Source organism: Ornithorhynchus anatinus, chromosome 1 (genome assembly GCF_004115215.2).
Source record: "Ornithorhynchus anatinus isolate Pmale09 chromosome 1, mOrnAna1.pri.v4, whole genome shotgun sequence".
Lineage (NCBI taxonomy): Eukaryota > Metazoa > Chordata > Mammalia > Monotremata > Ornithorhynchidae > Ornithorhynchus > Ornithorhynchus anatinus.
In genome coordinates, this window is record NC_041728.1 from 24,342,620 (window position 1) to 24,362,548 (window position 19,929).

Below are 19,929 nucleotides of genomic sequence, written 5' to 3' on the forward strand. Positions count from 1 at the left end.
ATTTAATTTTTATTCAACAAATTCAAGATACCAAAGGACAAGTGATTTCCAAAAGCTCACACGATAGTAAACTTACTGGTAAATTCTAAATGGTTACAAAAATCAAATGGGCTCCTTGGGGTATTTTCAGGAAGACATTTTACCAGAATTCTCACTTGTTTACTATCCCTAAATTTTACACTTTCAGCACTTGGGTTCACAAAATTTAAGGAAATCACAGATCATATACTCATTGCAAAGTAAATGATTAAACACCATTACCTTGTGTTGTTCAATTGCATCTATCCATCGTTGTCTATGATCTGGGTCCTGTGCTCGTAGATACCAAACGCTGTCGTTTACACTAATGTCAAACCGGCATTCATCAAAATCATGAGGCTGTGGAGGAAAAGTAGAATATGAAAAGCAATGCCTTTAAAAAAGTTTAAAGATATCGCTATACCTCTATAGACATTTAGCATTTAAACTTGCCCAACTGCTGAAGACAGCACTCCCCACTTCAAAAACCTATTTTCTTTCATAACCAACATAAACACCTGACCTCTGACTTCAAGGCTCTCTAGCTGCTCACCCCTTTTCATAAATCTGCTTTATCCACCTACTCCTTCCAGAACTCACTTCATGTGCTGCCCGAGTGAATCTTGGCTTCAAAGCTCTCCATCACCTTGCCCCCTCCTACCTCACCTCCCTTCTCTCCATCTACAGCCCACCCCACAAACTCCACTTCTCTGCAGCCGCTAACCTTCTCACTGGGTCTTGTTCTCGCCTGTCCGGCTGTCGACCCCTTGCCCACGTCCTGCCTCTGGCCTGGAATGTCCTCCCTCCTCACACCTGCTGAACTAATTCTCTTCACCTCTTCAAAGACTTCCCTTTCCCTCTACTCCTCCTCCCCTTCCCATCGCCCCTACTCCCTCCCTCTGCTTTACCCCCTTCCCCTTGCCACAGCACTTGTGTATATTTGTACATATTTTTTACTCTATTTTATTAATGATGTGTATATTTGACGGTATTGATGCCTGTCTACTTGTCTTGTTGTCTGTCTCCCCCTTCTAGACTGTGAGCCCGTTGTTGGGTAGGGATTGTCTCTATCTGTTGCCGAATTGTACTGTCCAAGCTCTTAGTACAGTGCTCTGCACACAGTAAGCGCTCAATAAATATGATTGAATGAATGAATGAATCTTCTCCTGGTCCCTTGTTCCCAACTCTCCTGCCTCTAGTCCCTTGGTCATGCCCTCCCATTAGAATTCACTAGACAACATCCCACCTTTCAAGCCTTCCTGAAATTCCACCACCTCTACAAAGCCCCCCTCATTTTCTCCCCCCCCCCCCCCCCCCCCCCGACACCATACTCTGCTGAGTACCACCTTGGTATTTATGCGCACTCAGCCATCCCATAGCATGTATGTACACAGGATTTACGTACACAAACTGAACACATTCATTTATCCACCTTTCCATCCTCTTATTTCAACTAATTTTATCCCTTTTCCCTAACTGTACTTAAAATGCTTGTCTGTCTCCTCAATTAGACTCTGAGTTCCTTGGAGGGGAGAGATTATGTTTTCTGACTCTACCACACTTTCCCAGGTCCTTCATTATGGTATTTGTTAAGGGTTTACTCTACCGAGCACTGTTCTAAGCTCTGCGGTAGATATAAGGAAATCAGGTTGGACACAGTTCCTGTCTCACATGGGGCTCGCAGTTGTAATCCCTAGTATAGTATTCAAGGAAGACTTTTTATTTATTTTTCCATCATTTCTTATTCCAAATGATGCCTACTGACAGAGAATACAACCTTGGTCTTTATTTCTCAATTGACAAACATATTTGCCACCAAGCAAATGCTTGAGATGCTTAGGATCAAATATGTGCACCTGAGACTTTTTCTTCTTCGAAGTAAAGCAGATTTATAGATGCCAATTTTGATCTCAAATCAGATTACAGAGAAATTGATCCAATTATTAGAGGGATGGGCAATCCAAACACTTAAGTGCTCTGCCATGTAATTTTGGCAAAATATGAACTCAATTTTATGAAGATACTTTGGATGTACCATAACAAATCCTCAAAATTATCACTGTACTTCCATGAATTATAGTAGATAACATTAACAAGAGAATTTCCTGATGAAAATATTAATCATTTCATCAGTAGCCAAAAGACCTTTATTGCAATGATTTACGAAGCTTAAGAAAACCCCCAAGGTAGGCTTTTAGAAAACAAAAAAAAAAACCTTCCATGAGGTTATATAAAATATTCAGCCATAGGCCATTCTGTAAATTCCAATATTCACAAGTTTTTTTCACACCCAATAGCAAATACACTGTGAATATACAGATGGGGGTGACATGCATCTGTATTCCAATCCCACATATTAATGACTCTACTACAGAATAAATTTACAATAATCACTTTTACTGACCCACCCAAGCACCAATTGCCTGAATAAAACACTTTCATTTAATGCAATGATACCTAGTCATGCTGTTTGAACAGTTTTTTTTCCTCAATACTACTTGCTAAGCACTACGTGCCAAGCACTGTACTAATCACTGGGGCAGATAAAAAAATAATCAGGATGTACACCATCCTTGTCCCACATGGGGCTCAAGTGTAAATAGACGAAAGAAGATTTAATCCCTATTTTGCAGATGAGGTAAGAGGCACAGATAAATTAAGTGTCTTGCCCAAGACCACATAGCAGATGAGTGGTGCAGCCAGGAATATAAGTCAGGTCCTCTGCCTCCCAGGCCTTTGCTCTACCCAGTAGGCCACACTGCTTCTCAGTTTAAGTTATAAGAACAGCAAAGGTTTACTTAATCTGAAGCAGTTGTTTCCCAAAAGTCTGTAATCTACCAGATGGGTTATGGCTCTGTCTTGGCCTGAGCTTTCTGAATATCTCACTATCTTAGAGAATCCCTCACTTTTGGAGAACTTAATTTTAGTGAAGATCAGGATTTCAATCTTGGGAGTGCTTGGAAACTATTATTGTACAGTGTTTAAGGAAAATACGGTTAAGCCTTTTTAACATAAGCCTCAGCGACAATGATCAATTTCTGAACTGTATTCCAAGGAATGCTAAAGCACTGCAATAATTAATTGGTGTCTCTCTCTTGGGTAAGCAGTTTTTTCTCTAGGATTTTCACTGATTCATTTTTCACCTGATGAAGGCGTTATGTCCCTCCTCATTCATCCCCCTCTTGCAGGAACAAAAGTAATGACATGGCATAATTTCCTAATAAAAGAATCATTGGGACTTCTGCGTTTGGTATTAACAAGTATAAATATCCATTCATAAGAGTCACAGAAGGGAGGTTCTCTAATCTAGTTCCATTTCCCTTCCTTTATTTCTGTCTTCCTTCTCACTTGAATTTCTTCCTCTGGGGGCTTTGTAGCTGGTCCACTCTCCTCCCTGTCCTTCTCCACCCCCATACTCTACCAACTCCCCATGAGCCAGTCCTCTACTGTTACAATGCCTTTTCTTCCACCTTCTTACCACTAGCAACTGTCTTTTATCTAATGGTCTTGGATGTCTACTGCTTCAATGCATGTACCCAGTTTTGACAGCATACAAGCACAGGAATCCAGGCAGATCCAACAAATCCATACAATTTGGCACACAAAAAGTAACAATCTAAATACAGAACACACTTCATTTGTAGTCCCAGGCCTACCATTTGTTTGACCTACTTATACACTGAGCTACATTAGTGTTTCTACTGGGGATGGGAAATCATTTGGACTGGAGGGCCACTTAACAAGACTTAATAAGTTAAGTCTTCTTAGAATGCTACTTGGATTATGAGCCCCAGTGGGACAGGGACTCATCGGGTCCCTTCAGAGTATACTGTATCTAACTCAGTGTGTAGTACAGTGCTTGGCATATACTAAGCGAGCAAATATCATAAAAAAAAGGTTGATGACCAGATACGTGTTTGGTGTTTAGGATGCTACTTATGAAATGGTTATGGTGTTTTACCACTTACATTCTCTGGGTTACCTCCATACAAATTCACAACACAAATATTCCAACCTCAGGCACTAGTCTCATGGGCCCCATATTCCCTTTGGTTCTACTTAGCCCAGCACTGTCCAGCAATGGTGGGACAGATACAACCTTTCAGCTACATTTTGGCCATCCATAGTTTATGCACACTAACCCAGAGGAACAATTATTTGAGCTGGTGGCCTTGACTTTTTTGAAACTGTCTAAAGCCATTCATCAGTGCAGACTGAAGATTGGGAGGCCAGGAAGTCCATGAGGGGAAGGGCAAGAGGGGAATGGTGTGTTTAAAGCAAAAATATGACCACATTTTTGCCCACAGCAGCACCTTCCTATCTCTAAGTCAGCCGTGGCTACATCTACAAGGCCACACACAGCACTGCTCCTGGAATTGCAACATTACGGGAAACTGTTCAGAGCATCCTCAGCTGGCTCAGAGCCAGGTGGTAGTTGCCATGGGCATAAATGGATGGCTTGTGGGTGGCTCAGTTTATGGATCATATCTAGCTTATTTTTCCTACCCTAGTACTAACAGGTGCTTTTTTGCAGTAATACCAAACCATGACAACTCTGACTTCAATGTTGTGATTGAAGTTGAGCCGCTTTTTCATCTATTTTTGCTTCCCATCTGGTCAACGGTAGAATCAACGAACTGGAAGAGATCTTGAAAGATCACCCAGTCCAGCAGCCCCTCCACCTCCAACCAGGCAAGTGACTAAATCATCCAGGATAGATGGTAACCTGTTCTCTTCATAAACTACTTCTGGGATGGAGAATCCACAACTTTCCTTATCACCTTTTTCAGTATTTTACCCTGTTGATGGCCAAGAGTGTTTTCTTTCCCCTTCTACCTAACAGAGATTTAAGTCTATTTTTAATTATTCCTTGGAAGGAGGACCTAAGTCATGTCAGCATCTTTCAAGTCCTCACTTTATTTTTGAACATGACCATCTGATTCTTCCCAAACTCCCTCTCCTGGATCTCTGGGATATGAACTTCAGAAAGTTTGTTCTTCAAGACAGCAATGGGCTACCCTGCAACTGGCAAAAAACCAAGTTTCCCTGGCACCTCTTAAAAAGAAATACCCAGGAGTTGATGGCCAGGAGCAGAAAAGGAGAGGAACAGCCTTTCTAACCAGTTAGTTCAGTACCCTCTGCTTATGAGAAATCCATTGCCAAGCTACAAGACAGGTCCTTTCTGACCCCTTCTCAAAGCTATGGGAGTAGACTGGGGAAGGGAGTGGGTGCGAGAAGACCCATGACTACATTACAGTGGTACTTGTTAAGCGCTTACTATGTGTTGAGCACTGAACTAAGCACAGGGGTTAAGACAAGATCATCAGGTCAGACATAGTCCCTGTCCCCATATGGGACTTACAGCCGAAGGAGGAGGGTAGCTGGGAGGGTTTGGGGCTAATTCAAGGACTCTGTTCCTATTATAGGGTAAAACCACTGAGGTCCAATTCACCCAGTTGCTTTAGATCCACCCCTGAATGCCTGGATCAGCCCAGGTTTGGTCTTTTTTCTCAGCCTTGGATCTAGACAGAAAAAGAAGTGGGGAGAAAAAGGGGGAGAGGGTGCCACTCCTTTGTCATTTGTCCTATTTGGTGGGAGGAGGGGGGTGGCGGGGGGAGAGTCTTGTTGAATACAAATCCAAACACTCCTAACATCCCAGTCCCAAGCTGTAACTGTCTCTCAAGTTCACCACCCTGCTCCTAGTTCCTGCTTCTGTTCTCCTCCCACTCTAGTGAATCTTGTCACTCTCATGAGCTCCCTACCTCTCCCCTCCTTTCGAGATGTAGAAACACTGAAATGATGGCCCTGCCACAACAGGGTTTTGTTGCATACTGTTCCCCACATCTGTCACCTGGCCTGATGCAAACAAGCTTGCAAATACTGGTTAAGAATATCAGGGGAAAAAACGCTCACACCAACACATTAATCAGTTCTTCAAAAGCAGTACATAGTACTCAACAATTAATGACGTTGAAAAATAACACCCCCAAGATTTCAGAGACAACAGCAAACAAGCTAAATATTAGTAGTAGTTGTGAGAGCTGAAATAAGGTAACAGAACTGCTTTCAAGAACGAGGAAAAATTCTTGAGAACTGATATAAAACATGAGTTGTCGACTTATTAAAACAATTTTTAATGTTTCATATTTTGACATGCCTAAGCCATGACAATAAACACTCATTTTAACCTAGTATTTCATTTTTATGGCTTCAGATATGAACTATTACAAAGAACTCAATCAGCTCAACCCCTCCTACCTTACCTACCTAATCTTCTACTACAGTCCTGTCCACACTTTGCTTCTCTAGCATCAGCTTACTCACTGTGCCCTGATCTTGTTTAAGTCGCCGCTGTCCACTTTCCCACGTCCTCTCCCTGGTCTGGAACTCCCCTCTCCCCACCTTAAAGATCCTACTGAGGTCACATCTTCAAAAGCCCTCTATTCCCCAGCTCCCTCTCCCTTCTAGATCATCTTTGCAACTTGGATCTCTGACCTTTGGGCATTTGATCTTCACCTCACCCTCAACCTCAAGGATATACATATTCTTATTTGTATCATTGTCTGTCTCCCCCTCTAGACTGTAAACTCACTGTGGGCAGGGAATGTTTCTACCAACTCTATTCAACTCTACCCTCCCATATGCCTAGATCAGTGCTCTGCACGCAGTAAGCACTCAAATACCACTGATGATGATGACAGTAATGTATATGCTATCATTCCGTTACAGTAGTAATAGATGATTCCCGTGGCTGTTAGGGCAAGGAAATGAGGAAATGAATGGATAACACATGCAGGCCAAGGAAACTATGAAGGGACCTCAAAAATACCCCACCCCCATCTGTTCTTAGTTCCTCATTCTTTCACCTGTCAAAACTTTTTAAACCACAAAGTATGACATGGAACAGGTTGGAAATAAAGCTGGGTGAGAGAGTGAACCCCTCTCAGGGTCACACCTGGAGAGTTTCCAGTACTCTACCAGTCTTGGCTACAGGAAGGAGAGTCAAGCAGAGGCCTACCCATTCCATTCCTAGTTTGGGCAGTGGCTAGCAAGTGGAAGGCAATCTGCTGCAAGTCAAAACTCACCCACGCAGGGCAGCAGCGACATGGGAAGGAGTCGAGGGTGGAGACTCGAGTTTACTGCGAAGGCGGCAATGGTAAACCACTTCCGTATTTTTTACCATGAAAACTGTATGGATACACTACCAGAACGATTGCAGATGGAGAGCGGGATGTTCTGGGAGAGATGTGTCCGTGGTGTCGCTATGGGTCAGAAACGACTCGACGGCATAAGACAAGACAAGAGAGAGTGAGCAGGGCCAGAGGAGCTGTGAAGAGGAAGATGACCTGAGAGTAAGGACAGGGTGGAAGAGAAAGGGGGAGAAGGAGCATACGTGAGAGGGAAAAAGACTCAGAAGAGTTCTTACCTCCCTGGGTTGCTCTGCTAACCGGGGCTGCAAATTCCATTCAACAATACATGGGCATGAGAGAGGCACGCGGAGGTACTGAACCAAGGCATTGCTAAAATTTTAAACCCGGGACCCCACCCTTCAACGGATTAATGAACGTTATGGGGCGCATGAGCCCAAGTTTCTAAATGCTGGAAGAGGCTGTCAGTTGCAGACCCCTGCTCTAGTAGGCAGGGACGAGAACCAGCAATTACACTGTGCTCTAATTCCAACCTGACCCACAACACTACCTCATCCTTTGCTATGTGACCTCGAGCAAGGTATGGGATAATGAACCCGCATGAAGCTACAATTGTCCCAGAAGACAGCATTCGAACAGGGAAGGGAAAGAAAAAGATGAAATGGAAGAAAAGAAGTGAGTCATATGTTAAATACTACCAGAAAGGAATTTTCTTGGTCAAAATGAAGCCTAACTGGGCAAGGAGTATTTTTAGTGTCGTCTACCTGTTAAGATCAGATTCAGTTGACGAGGAATAACTCACGGCTTGACTTTTCCCCCTTCCACTTGTATTTTGAAGGTTTTATAAGGTGGTGATTCTTCGTCCTGATTTTTGTAAGCCATATAAACATAGGGTGGGCCCAAGTTCATTACCTAAAAAGTGTCCCATGAAGTTGGGGAAAAAAGGAATTAGTACGTATTTGGTCTGGAGTTATAAACCCATAATTATGCTATACTTTTTTAAAAAAAATTGTACCTAAGCACTTACTATGTGCCAGGCACTATACTAAGCGCTGGGGTAGATATGTCTGGTTGGATACGGTCCCTTTTCCCCATGGGGCTCACAGTTTAAGTAGGAGGGAATAGGATTTAATCCCCATCTTACAGATGAGGTATCTGAGACACCGGGAATTTAAGTGACTTGCCCAAGGTCACCCAGCTTGATAAGTGGCAGAGCTGGGATTAGAACTCAGGTCCCTCTGAGTCCCAAGCCCACGCTTCCCACGTTGTGGGCAGGGAATGTGTCTGCTTTATTGTTATACTGTACTCTCCCAAGATATTAGTACAGTACAGATTTACAGTGAGCACATAGTAAGCGCTCAATAAAGATGACTGAGTCAGAGAAAATATTAGCTTCACCACTTTATTTGGTGGACCTCATACAATTATTACACTTATAAATTGTCACTGTAGGGATGGGAGAGAGGCTGCCTACCTCTACAGGAAAAATCCTGCCTCACTGGCTCCAGCAGGCAGCAAGGTTGGAAGTGTTTGGGGAACAGTGGGCGGAGATAGGGCTACCCACTTTAAAAAGCCAGCTGAACCAGTTTTTCCAACTCAGGTCTCCTACGGCTTTCAAATCGGTGGTGTTCAAAGTTTTGAAGATCCTGTTTGCCTAATCTTATACTTGTGCAGGGATGCAAATTATGTTTTGTGTGCAGTAATTCAAACTTCATTGTCATCCCTTGCTATAATCTCTACCTATTAAATTTTTAACTGCTATTTTGATTGTAACTATGTTGTGCAATATAAAATACGGCAGCTCGTGGGAAAATTCACTAATAAAATATGTAGTCAACTTGCCAAAACGAGATATAATTCTTATTACCGCTGCTCATAATGGTAAATTCATTAGATAAGAAACGGTACATCATCAATCTCCACCTCAGTGAAGCATTTCCGAGAGAACAGAAGGTGACTCACTATTTTACAAGGGGAGTTGCCATGGAACTGGATTGCAGTCTATTGTACTCCCCCCTCAAGCACTTACTACAGTACTCTGCATACAGTAAGCACTCAAAAACTACTGACTGCCATTTTACCCAGTGCTTCAATGAAGAGCAGTTCCACCCCAGTACTCTTCTCAAGATACATCAGGAAAGAACATCTTGGGTGGCAGAAGCGCTTACTTCCGTGACCAATCCTACTCTTCTTTCACCTTTCCCAACTCCAAACCCTCTGTATACTAAATGGGAAACTAATGATTGGGAAGGAACCCTATGCTGACAGATTTTTCTCCTTAAAAGATTCAAGTTTTCTGCATATTTTCAGTTCTCAGGTAGGATGTGAATGAAGTTCCTCTTGACAAAAATTAAGTATTGCACAGGGAAAGCTTTTTTTATTTTGTGAAGAGAGCCAGGCCTTTGCACGGTGCGGTAAGTGAAAAATATTATTATGGTTTTAAAAATACAATACCTCTTCTAAACAGTCTGTATCACTGGGGTGAGGGATTAAAGTGAGATGCTAGAAAAGCATAAAATAGGCATTAGTGGGGGAAAATGCAAGCCAGAAGAAATAGCAGAACTTTTGGGGACACTAATGAAAGTGGAAGTACAATGGCCACAGCATGCTAGATCAGATAAAAATGGACCTACAATGGAAATAACCAGTATGTGGATGAAAGTCTTGGCAGTGGTGAGAGATGAAAGCATCATGCTTATCAAAAAACAAACTGACCTGACATTTGGCTTGAAAGCTTCCCAATTCTCAAGAACAGCAGAAGTAATACTATTTTTTTAGGCATTTACTTTGTACAGAGCACTATGCTAAGCGCAGGGAAAGAAGACACCAGTGGGAATTAGATTCAAGACCTGCCCTGTCCCTGGGGAAGAGGGGAGGAAGAGCGGCTCAAAACCAACCACTTAGATGACTCTCAGAGGAGCTGCCTGCTGAATGGGATTACCTTGTGGTGAATTCCCCAAGCTTCAGCTAAACCAAAGTGGTTTGCCCCTTAAGCCCACCTTGTAGTCCCCTGCAATTTGGGAGCCACGTTTTTTGTTTTTTTTTTTAACTTATTAAGCATTTACTATATGCCAGGCATTGTAAACGCTGGGGTAGATACAAGCTAATCAGGTTGGACACAGTTCCTGTCTCACATGGGGCTCACAGTCTTAATCCCCATTTTACAAATGAGGCAACTGAGGTACAGAAAAGTGAAGTGACTGGTCATTAGGCTTCAAGAGCAGGACTCACTTCTAAGTAGTGACATGGAATAAAGAATAATCACAATAGTGGCATTTGTTAAGCACTATTTAGGTGCCAAGCACTGTACTAAGCACTGGGATAAATACAAGAAAATCAGGTTGAACACAGTCCCTGGCCCACATGGGGTTTCTAGTCTAAGCAGGAGGGGGAATATGTACTGAATCTCCATTTTACAGATGAGGAAACTTGCCAAGGTCATGCTGCAGGCAAGTGGCAGAGCTGGAATCAGAACCCAGGTTCTTTGACTCCCAGGCCCATGCTCTTTCCAGGAGGCTATGCTGCTAAACCCTAAGGAAGCTTCCTTTAAGTGAACACAAGGATCCACGGTAAGCAAATTCAGTTTAGAGTAGCTTTGGGACTAAGTGGCTTCTGTCCAACATCACTCAGTGGTATTTACCGAGTTACTGAGAGCAGAGCCTTTACTAAGCATCCGAGAAAGTACAATCGAATTAGCAGATGCAATTCCCACCCACAAGGAGCTTATAGTCTAAGCAGGGAGATAGACTAAATTCAGACAGGGGAAATAGGAGAGTATAAGGGTATGTTCATCAGTGCTGTGAGGTGAGAATCAAACCCTCTAAACTGTAACCTTGTTGTAGGCAGGGAACGTGTCTGCTAACTCTGTTGCACTGTACTTTCTGATGCATTTAATACAGTGCTCTGCACATAGTAACTGCTCAGATAAATACCATCGATGATGATTAAAGTGCTTATGGGGTACACAGTCCAAAGACACGCTGATGGTGAGAAGAGGGAGGGTAGGGTAGGAGAAATGAGGGCTTAGTTATGGACGGCCTCTTGGAGGAGGTGTACCTTTAGAAGGATTTCGACGGTAAAAAGCCAATGAGGAACCAGCGTCAGCTGTCTACATTCAGGCCCATTCGATGTGCGCTATACAACACACTAAGGTTTGAGGAACACAGAGGCTAAAAATATTGCCTTAACTTTTTTCATTTAGAACCATAGTTATAAAATGATAGATCACCAACTAGATAGGAGAAAAGAAGAGAATAAGGAGCATGGAGGTTACCACTCTGTGCAACAGCAAAAGCAATGGGGCAGTACCAGAATACCAGTAAGAAAGCTGGGCGCTGGAAAGGATACTTATAAAGGAAGACGCTACTAGACTGAGACAGGATGATACTGAAAAGGCAGGAAGGCTATACATAATGAAGCAAAGAGTAGATTTAGGGGACCAATTTTATTAATAACCAAATGAAAAGTAATTTTTCAGTATTGATAGAAGTAGGTAAAGGAGGAACTAATTATATCAATTCCATTAGCTGAAAAGGAGAAGTAGGAGGATATTAGGAGACAAAAATGAGGGGTGTGTTACTGTATCCATAGGTTTAAACCTCAGTATCAAGTAATCCAGACAAGGGAACATATAAATTGAACTACTGAGAGTGTTCTTCCTTCCTCCCCACTCCAACAGTAACGCTCTAGTGTAATGATCCGATTCCTTTTCTAAAAAGTGTAAACTTTATACAGAATATAATTCCTCCACATTGTAAGAAGTTAATAGACCCAATCAGTGGGATTCAAGTATGTGATTCACTTTCAAATCAATCATATTTCTTGAGTGCTTAATGGGTACAAAGCACTCTACTAAGTGCTTGGGAGAGTACAGTACAACAGAGTTGGTAGTCACGTTCCCTGATCAGAATAGGCTTACAGTCTAGGGGAACATTCCACTGATCAACTGGACAACCTACCAATAAAATATCCCAAGACAACATAGATCCCTTTTGGGAAACTCTCATTCTGTTTCTCTTATCAAGTTCTAAAACTAAGAAACAAACTCAAAATTACTGTAGCAACCAATAAAGCCAAAAGGACTTCCAATCTGAACATATTCCTTGTATCTACCAGAATGCTTAGAACAGCACCTGACACACAGTAAGTGCTTAACACATAAAAATAACCTAGATCTTGGTGAGGTTAAAAGCTCCTTAAAGGCAGGTACTGTCCTATTTCTTCACTTTATATCCTAAGCAACTAATTTCAGTACTCTCTATTTTCTGTATGCACTCAAACTGACAGTGATGATCAGTGCATGGCAGGTGCGACTGAAAACAGATTTGGAACTGACAACCCATTCCAAAGTCTTTACTTATCTGTGTTTCACTAAATACCACTGTTGCCTCACTGGCATCCTTACTGTATTCTCCCAAGAGTTTAATTCAGTGCTCTGCATACAGTAAGGGACCAATAAATATGACTGAATGAATGAATCCTTGGCCCCGACTTAAATAGGGCTTTTGTTTCAGGTAGAGAGTACCTCATCACTGGTAAGACATATTCAATAGCTTCCTCTGAGCCATTTACAAACTCTCCCCAAATTCCCAATGCATTGAGAGCTAACTAGAGGTAAAAGGTATGATCTGAGGTCATGAAAAGTATCTTTTTGCATCTTAAGGCCACAATAAACTGCTCACTGTGGTCAGGGAAAGTGTCTGTTCATTGACGATGATGGTATTTGTTAAGCGCTTACTATGTGTCAAGCACTGTTCTAAGCGCTGGGGTAGATAAAAGGTAATCAGGTTATATATATATGTTGGTATTTGTTAAGCGCTTACTATGTGCCGAGCACTGTTCTAAGCACTGGGGTAGACATAGGGGAATCAGGTTGTCCCACGTGGGGCTCACAGTCTTAATCCCCATTTTACAGATGAGGGAACTGAGGCACAGAGAAGTTAAGTGACTTGCCCACAGTCACACAGCCGACAAGTGGCAGAGCTGGGATTTGAACTCATGAGCTCTGACTCCAAAGCCCGTGCTCTTTCCACCGAGCCACGCTGCTTGGGGCTCACAGTCTTAATCCTCATTTTACAGATGAGGTAACTGAGGCACAGAGAAGTTAAGTGGCTTGCTCAAGGTCACAGCAGACAAGTGGCGGAGCCAGGATTAGAACCCATATCCTGACTCCCAAGCCCGTACTCTTCCCACTAAGCCACACTGCTTCTCCTCTCCCAAGTGTTTAGTTTAGGGGCCTTCATACAGTAAGCGCTCAGTAAATACTACTGATTTGTTTTGCACTGCATTCTTAAGTGCAACTGAGTGTATTCCCTTCCATTATAAGAACCACTGGATTCCCCCTGAAAAAACAGGCCCTCAGCGTCAACTGCCATTATGTGGATGATATCCATATCTGCTGCTTCAGCCCTGAACTCTGCAATGGTTTTTAACCATTGGACTTTAGAAGAGGGAAAATCTGCTTGAAGTAGAACATTAGTACTGCCAAAACAAACTGCTCAGTTGAGCAGGGAGCATGACAACTGACTCTGTTGCAGTACATTCTCCCAATCTCTTAGAACAGTGCTCTGCACACACTGACTGGGAGCTTAATACATTCCGATGATTGGTTAGTTCCCAGATCTGGGAGACAGGCCTCCACTTCTTTGTTTAAAGGAGGCAGAAGAGATATAGGAAATACTATACTTAACTGTTGCTCTATGTATATTAGAACTTTTGAGAAAAGGCCCTGAGAAACTTGCCCTAGCATAGGTTACCACTAGTCTCAAAGGATTAGCAGGTACAGAAGAAAATAGCTGTGAGGGGTACACTTAAGAAATCAAGTTATGCATCGCTACGGATTTTAGTCTCAATATATATGCATAAAACAAAATAGTTGCACACTAGTTTACATCTAACAACAAAATAACAGAACAGACACAGCCATACGCTACTCTCCCAAGTGCTTACTACAGTGTACTGCATGTGCTCCATAAATACCAATGATGTATAGGAAAGCATAGTGTAAACTTCCATTTTACCGCTTTCACACAGAAGGTCAGTTTGGGTTTACATTAGGGGTGTAGAGGCCTGGAAATGAGAGGATGAAATCTTTCATTTTCTGTTCTTGATGGAGATCAAGACCTTTAGCCTGTGAGCCCGTTGTTGGGCAGGGATTGTCTCTGTTGACGAATTGTACATTCCAAGAGCTTAGTACAGTGCTTTGCACACAGTAAGCATTCAATAAATGATTGAATGAATGAGATCCAGAAGGCCTTTCAGCCACCGAGCTAGAGAAGGCTATTTTGATTTTAAGAATATCTCTGGCTCCAAAGAGGGGGTGGGCATGGAAGCATGCCCACAGGAGCCCAGGGAAGTTCATCAGACTTGCCATGAGAAAATGGGACCTGGGAATTCCCTTCATTCCCCGCCCTCTTTGGCTCAGAGAAAGGGGCTGGAGGCAGAGAGGGTACTTGGGACCATTTTTAAGCCTGAGGTGAGATCCAAGAGATATGCCCAAGTCAGAAAAAGGAGAAAATTCATTTATTCCCTCAACTTCAAATATCATCTGCCATTCCAGCCCAGACCTCTCCTCCTCTGCAGTTTTGCATTTCCTCTTGCCTCCAGGACATCTATACTTGGATGTCATGCTGTCACCTCAAACTTAACATGTCCAAAACAGAACTCCTCATCTTCCCACCCGGATCCTGTCCTCCCCCTGACTTTCCTATCACTGCAGGCAGCACAATCATTCTTCCTGTTTCACAAGTCCATAACCTTAGCATTATCCTAGACCCATCTCTCTCACTCAACCCATATAGTCCACTTGTCACAAAATCCTGTCGGTCTATCTTCCCATCTCTAGCACCCGACTTTACCTCTCCATCCAAACTGCTACCAAGTACTTGCCATTTCCTGCCCTCACTACTGCATCGGCCTCCTTTTTGATCGCTTTGCAACTGTCTTCCCTCTCCAATCCATACTTCCCTCTGCCACCCAGATCATTTTTCTAAAAAAAAGTTCAGACCATCAGTCCACTCTTCTAAAACCTCTAATGGTTGCCCATCAACCTCCATATGAGATACTCCTCACCATCATTTTAAGGCACTCAATCAGTTCTCCCTGTCCTACATACTCTCGCTGATTTCCTTCTACAACCCAACCTGCATTCTCTACTACTCCAAAATCCACCTCCTCTATCTCACCACCACCATACCCACATTTTCCCTCTGGAACTCCATCCCACTTCATATCTGCTAGTCTACCATTCTCACTACTTTCAAAACTCTCCTAAAAAATCACAACTCCTACAAGGGCTTCCCAGGCTAAGCTTTTTATTTCCCCAATCACTCCTCCTTCTGTGTCAACTATGAACTTGGCTGTATACCCCTTAAGCATGTTGATACTCACCCCAGCCCCATAACTCATATGTAAATATTTTTACAGTCTATTTCCCCTATCCCTAATCTTTTTTAATATCTGTCTCCCCCTGTAGATTCTAAGCCCTTTGTGAGCAGGGATTGTACCTATAAACTGTGCCGTACTGTACTTTCCTAGGAATTTACTACACTGCTCTGCATAAAGTTAAGCACTCAAATACCACCGATTGAGAAAATAGAAACCAGGCTTCTCCCCGATTATAATACTGCTAAGTTATAACGATCTTTTCTTCAAAACCCACTTTAGCAAAGCAAGAGCCCAAGCTAATAATTGAATGTTGTCCATTACGTGAATCCTCAAGTGGCATTATTTTTTGGTCTGAAACTGGGTGAAGGAGGTAAAATGTTCACTCCCACTTGGGGAAAAGCTTCATGGAGAAGTTGTGATTTGAGGTGGGATGTAGGAGCAGGAGGCTATTCTGAATCCTGAGTGACAGTTACATCCTGAGTGACAGTTACACTAATGGCAAGAATTGAGAGGAGAGACAGGAGAGTCAAACAGAACAGCATGAATTAACATGGGCAAAGATAGGAAATCAAAGGGAAAGCTGAGTGGCCAGGGTAACTTCGTTAAATGTCTAACAGACAGACTATAAGGAAAGTGACCTTTCTACAAAAGGGAATGGAGGTTTAAGGGAGTATAAACCTGGTCAACATATAGGTCTCTTGTTCCTCCCTTTGACATACTATTACTCAATCAAACAGCTGTAAGTTATGAGTAAACCTAAAAGCAGAACAACCAGTTATATTAAGATGCTTCCCCAATTAAAGATATGCTATGTGCTACAACTAAGTTACAGCTGTTCATGAAAGAAATGATGTATTTACCTCCCGCATTTCTAGACTGCCTGTTCCAACTTGTACTAATGTAAATGAAAGAGAGGGGAAAGGAGACGAATACCAGTCTCACTCTTTACTATTATACTTTTAATAACCAGTAAGCTTATAAAAATATACTTGAAAAGTCACTGTTCCCAACAATGAAAGTTTACTCCATTTACTAAAGTTATCTGATTGCTCTATCATTTAATATTTATTAATCCCTCACCCAAAAGCCATTTCCCTGCTTCCCTGGTTTCAGAATAACCCATTTTACCAAGATGCTATCCAACATGATCTACAGTCCTCTAGACTTGTAAATTCATTTTAGGCAGGGAATGTGCCTGCCAACTCTGTTGTATTGCACTCTCTCATGTGCTTAGTACAGTGCTCTGCACATAATAAGCACACAAACACCATTTATTAAATCTTCTTAAATGCACAAAGACAAATGTCCAGGCCAAAATATAAAGTACTCTACTTCTCCCCTTAAATGCACTCAAAAATGGCCAGAGAAAGAAAAAGGTTCACATCATTTAATCCAAAACGATAATAAAATTTAAAAAAATCACGTCACATTCAGAACAGAAAAAAACACCTATAGTGGCTTCAATCATTTAGGAATGACTCATTTATGTAGTAAAACATGCTGGTATTCAGAGTTCGTGAACAAATTATGCTGGAAATGAATTGAGTCTTAAAGGAAAACATTAATAATTATTGCCTTTTCTGCCAGGGTTCCTAAATACATGAGTGTTATAGAAAGCAGTAATTCTAGTTAATTCTCAGCTGTTAAGACAAAATCATTAGTGTTAACTGGGATTGCCATTCCCTCCCTAAAAGCTGCACATATTATGGTTACTCATTATTTAGGTAGTACTGTATATTTAATCTTGAGCTTTGCCAGCAACTTCCAGGTAAGTAAAAACTTAAGATAAACAATTATAAAACTCCCTCCAGTGAAAAGAATCCATTTTCCAACATTCTCCTAGCATACTGTAGACGCTTGTAATAACTTTCCTTCTCTGATTGTTCCTTCTTGTGAAATAGGGACATTTAAGAATCATTTTTACTTACTAAAATATAAAAATTGTATATATGAAATAGTGGCTCATCTGCATAATATACTGAAAGAGACTCAAATTAAATCTGCAAATGATTGTATGTTCTCCGGCAAATATTCAAACCACACTTTAATGGGTGGATGAGAAGGAACAGAAAAGATGAAAAAAAGCCCAATCAAATAACAAGAACTTATCACAGACCCAGAAACCCCTGAAATACAGATCAGGGATTAGGGAAGGCCATGAAGGAGAAAAGAGGATTAAATATTTCCTTCCAAGGATGTTATTGAATGATTAACATTGTGTTTTAATATCATGATTATCAAGTCATGATAGAGAACAAATACTCCATATGCCTATGGTATGATCATGTGACAGGAATGTTTTTTAAGGACATACGTGATGATAGCAAAGAGGAAGGTGCTCTACAAGCAAACTGAGCCTAGGTTTGACCCAATTACTGGGATGAATAGTGTCTCCCACCCTCCCCTATGCTCCTCATCAGGGTCCATGCAGGTATAGGTTATCCCCATCCTGAGGATCTCTGGAAGACCAAATGCCACTCCTTGGGTGGGGGCGGAAGGGGAGGGACGTATCAAATTAGACCTCAAGGACTGGTTCAACCTGGTATATTGGAGTCCATTTCTGTTAGCATTTTTTTCTTCAGAACACTGGTAACTGGTAATACAGTCCAGGACTAGAGAACTGAAGAGAGAGGATAGGAAGAGATCAGATAATCTGACCAATTTTTAAGGGCCAAGAGAATATCTGTAATTAACTTCTAATAAGCAAGTGGCTTATATATAGGAGCAAAACACCATGTGGGTGTGTTTTGATAACCGAGGAGCCAAAGGTGGATGGATGCTGAGCAGTCTCCCAAGAACTGAGGCCAAGTGCTTAAAAAAGGGACAGACTTGCTTATTAGTTTCTTGGCCCAAAATTCACAACAAGCAGGAAGCTAGCAGGAAAAGATTTTTCAAGCTTTGCTCTGAAGCACCTCTCCATCCTTCAGCTTGTGACTATGTCTCTAAGTTTATAAAACATATTTAAACCATACAAAACCTACCACATTACAGCTGTATAATTAGAGGCATTCAACATACACAAAATGTTGAGTGCCTCCAGATTTAAATAATTGGGGCAGTATATCTAGGATCAGCTTCAGATTTCCAGTTCCTAGTTTAGGAATTAAAACTAATTAACATGGGCAGAAAGCAAGCCTCCAAGCATAGTGCTTAATGTTCCTAAGGATATCAACCACGTCCATCACTAAAATAAGGCAAGAAATGGTCAACAGATCACTCGGCTGGCTATCCCTGAATATAAAAATATATTTTAAATAGGATTGCAGATTTTCAGTCTTACAGGTTTCTGGTAATTAGATGCACAAAGACCATAAGGTAAATTTTATTTCAAACTGGTTTTGTGCAACTTTGGATGTTAGTTAACATATCTCAGAAGAGAGAATGACGACAACAGCAACAAAAGGCAGATCACTTCAAAAATAATCAAATTCACATCAGTCTGTTTCACTGTTTTCAACCAACCACTCCTGTGACCATGGCAAAAATCCAGAAACTCTAGGAGATGTTATCAACAGTTCAATAGACCTTTTTAACCTTTGAGCTTTTCTGGCTATTTGCAAAGACTACAATCACTTTACATGGCAGAATGTAGCCAAGAAAGACTAAACAAGATTAACCTTTGATGTATATGATAAAGAGACAATGTCCATTCAAGGGAAAGAAGAATTAAGGTTCCAACCCCTCCAACACCAAAACAGCATCAATTGTATTCATTGAGCACTAACTATGTGAAGAGCATTATACTAAATGGTTGGGAGAGTGTATTACAATAGAGTTGGTAGATTGGGCAGTTCCTTTAGTTTGTAGCCTAATGTGGGCAGGAAATGAGTCTACTAACTCTGTTGCTGTACTCTCCCAAGCGATTAGCACAGTGCTCTGTACAAGGTACTCAGTAAATACCATTGATTTTTTCTTAAAACAGGATCCCAGCCGACAAGTAGCTTACAGGCTAGAGAGGGTGACAGACATTGAAATAAATTACAAACAGGGGAAGTGGATGGATATTGGACAGGAGGCTGGAAGGTCAGTAAGGAAGCTGATGCAGTAATCCAGGTGGGATAGGATGAGTGATTATATGAACATGGTAGCGGTCTAGACAGAGAGGAAAGGGCAGATTTTAGCGATGCTGTGAAGGTGGGACTGATGATTTAATGATGGACTGAATCTATGGGTTGAATGAGAGAGAGGAGCCAAGAATAATGCCAAAGTCAAAGGCTTGTGAGACAGGAAGGGTGGTGGTGTCATTTACAGTGATGGGAAAGTCAAGGTTCTAACTCTGGTTCCACCACTTACCTGCTGTGTGACCTTAGAGAAGTCACCTAACTTCTCTTTGCCTCAGTTCCCTCATCTATAAAATGGGTATTAAATCCTCCTCCCT

General features: G+C 41.8%; 1 protein-coding gene and 1 non-coding gene across 5 annotated transcripts in view; one reads left to right on the top strand and one right to left on the bottom strand.

Annotated features, from left to right (window-relative positions):
• Positions 1-19,929, bottom strand: part of CERT1 (ceramide transporter 1) — a 101,370-nt gene that overhangs the window by 65,195 nt on the left and 16,246 nt on the right. For all 4 annotated transcript variants that reach the window (XM_039911312.1, XM_039911310.1, XM_029072751.2 and 1 more), the window contains exon 3: positions 262-378. In XM_039911312.1, coding sequence (XP_039767246.1) covers positions 262-378 — 117 coding nt within the window. The remainder of the gene's footprint in view (positions 1-261; positions 379-19,929) is intronic.
• LOC114817005 lies at positions 6,956-7,093 on the top strand. Its single transcript, XR_003764839.1, has one exon. It is a non-coding gene; the product is annotated as a small nucleolar RNA SNORA7 (small nucleolar RNA).